Below are 2181 nucleotides of genomic sequence, written 5' to 3' on the forward strand. Positions count from 1 at the left end.
CGGGCGCCGGCCCCGCGCTGCAGGATGGGCACGGTGCTGTCGCTGTCCCCTGCCTCCTCGGCCAAGGGCCGGAGGCCCGGAGGGCTGCCGGAGGAGAAGAAGAAGGCGCCGCCCGCGGGGGACGAGGCGCTGGGGGGCTACGGGGCGCCGCCGGCCGGCAAGGGCGGCAAAGGCGAGAGCCGGCTCAAGCGGCCGTCAGTGCTTATCTCCGCGCTCACCTGGAAGCGCCTGGTGGCTGCATCCGCCAAGAAGAAGAAAGGCAGCAAAAAGGTGACGCCCAAGCCAGCGTCCACTGGTCCCGACCCTTTGGTCCAGCAGCGCAACCGCGAGAACCTTCTCCGCAAGGGCCGGGACGCCCCAGACGGTGGCGGAGCCGCCAAGCCCCTGGCCGTGCCGGTGCCCACGGTGCCCGCGACTGCCGCCACCGGCGAGCCGCCGTCGGGGGGCAGCGCTGCCGCTCCGCCACCAGGTTCGGGAGGGGGAAAGCCGCCGCCCCCGCCGCCCCCAGCCCCGCAGACGGCGCCGCCGGTGCCGGGGGGCTCGCCGCGGCGGGTCATCGTGCAGGCGTCCACGGGCGAGCTGCTACGCTGCCTGGGCGACTTCGTGTGCCGACGCTGCTACCGCCTCAAGGAGCTGAGTCCCGGCGAGCTGGTGGGCTGGTTCCGCGGCGTGGACCGCTCGCTGCTGCTGCAGGGCTGGCAAGACCAGGCCTTCATCACGCCCGCCAACCTGGTGTTCGTGTACCTGCTGTGCCGAGAGTCGCTGCGCGGGGACGAGCTGGCGTCGGCCGCCGAGCTGCAGGCCGCCTTCCTCACCTGCCTCTACCTCGCCTACTCCTACATGGGCAACGAGATCTCCTACCCGCTCAAGCCCTTCCTCGTGGAGCCCGACAAGGAGCGCTTCTGGCAGCGCTGCCTGCGCCTCATCCAGCGGCTCAGCCCGCAGATGCTGCGGCTCAACGCCGACCCCCACTTCTTCACGCAAGTCTTTCAAGACCTCAAGAACGAGGGCGAGGCCGCGGCAGGCACCGGGGGTCCACCGACCGGAGGTTCGTCCACCACCGCCTCCTCGACCGCCAGGGACAGCTGCGCGGCCGGAGCCAAGCACTGGACTATGAACTTGGACCGCTAGGGATTCCCAGGGGCCGCACCCGCCCCCCGCCCCAGCCCCTGACACACACCCGGAAACCCCGGGATCATCAAGCCACCACTGCTGTTACTGCCTCTCCGCGCCCGGGTTGGGCGGAGGAGGAGCCGCCCCTGCCCCGCAGGGGAAGGTGGAGGCTAGGATACCAGAGGCCCCGGTGTCCGCATTTGCCTGGCGTGGGGTGGGCATGGGGGATGATCGCGGGAAGGGCACCCCCAGCTCCATTCACCCTTCCCGTCTGTCTGTGCCTCCATCTTTCCATTTCTGCCCAGGTCTCCCACTTCCCTGCTGTGGGCATCTCAAAGTCCACCTCCCTGGGTCTTGTCCAGTTCCTCACCTTTGTGTGTCTTCATCTTCCCAGCTGTCAACATCCCCTCTTTCTGCCTTTCCTTTGATTCCTAGGACCCTTACCCTCCTCCACCTTATCCTTTATCCTTAGCCCCCCCATCTTACCCTTTACCCTTACTCCCTCCACCTAACCTTTTACCTTTACCTCCTCTCCGCCTGACCCCAGCCTGATCGAACCCCATTACCCGCGTTACTCTTGCACCTGTGTCCCCATCTTCCCTTCTCTTTTCCCTTCCTCGGGTCATATGTCACCATCTTCCCTCCTGTACCCCACCCCCACACACACTGAGACGCCATACTCCTCTCTCCAGATCAAAAAGATCCTTAGTTTTTAATTTGGATGGACGAAGGTGCGACAAGAGACTGCAGTCCCAGGTGCCCAGGCAAACATCAGGATGGCCCCACCCCCACAGCCTGTCCCCACCTTTTCCAACGTGTTGCATGCTGGGAGTTGGGGGGGGAAAGGCTGCTGCTGCCTTCGTTCCGGAGGCTGAGATTTGGGGATAAAATCTAACCTGGGAGACTACCCCGCTTGGGGCGGTGGCGTCTTCTCTGTGGATTGGTAGAAAGAGAAAGAAAACTCTTCTTATTCTGGGGGAGGGGCGTCCTCTTCCTTATCCTTAGATTTCTTGTTGTACCCTCACCCCACATTTTAATTTATTTCGCTGTTTCCGGAGGGAGGGTGGG

The 2181-nt window shown here is 64.7% G+C and overlaps 1 protein-coding gene across 1 annotated transcript in view; it reads left to right on the forward strand.

The window, feature by feature from the left end:
• Window positions 1-2090, forward strand: part of Cdk5r2 (cyclin dependent kinase 5 regulatory subunit 2) — a 2140-nt gene extending 50 nt beyond the window's left edge. The window contains exon 1 of the mRNA XM_008825738.1: window positions 1-2090. This exon is cut by the window's left edge and continues 50 nt beyond it. Within this exon, the coding sequence (XP_008823960.1) occupies window positions 25-1131 (1107 nt within the window). The 5' untranslated portion in view covers window positions 1-24 and the 3' untranslated portion in view covers window positions 1132-2090.
• The last annotated feature ends 91 nt before the right edge of the window (window positions 2091-2181 follow it).

Source organism: Nannospalax galili, unplaced genomic scaffold (genome assembly GCF_000622305.1).
Source record: "Nannospalax galili isolate Female #2095 unplaced genomic scaffold, S.galili_v1.0 scaffold127, whole genome shotgun sequence".
NCBI classification, from domain to species: Eukaryota; Metazoa; Chordata; class Mammalia; order Rodentia; family Spalacidae; genus Nannospalax; species Nannospalax galili.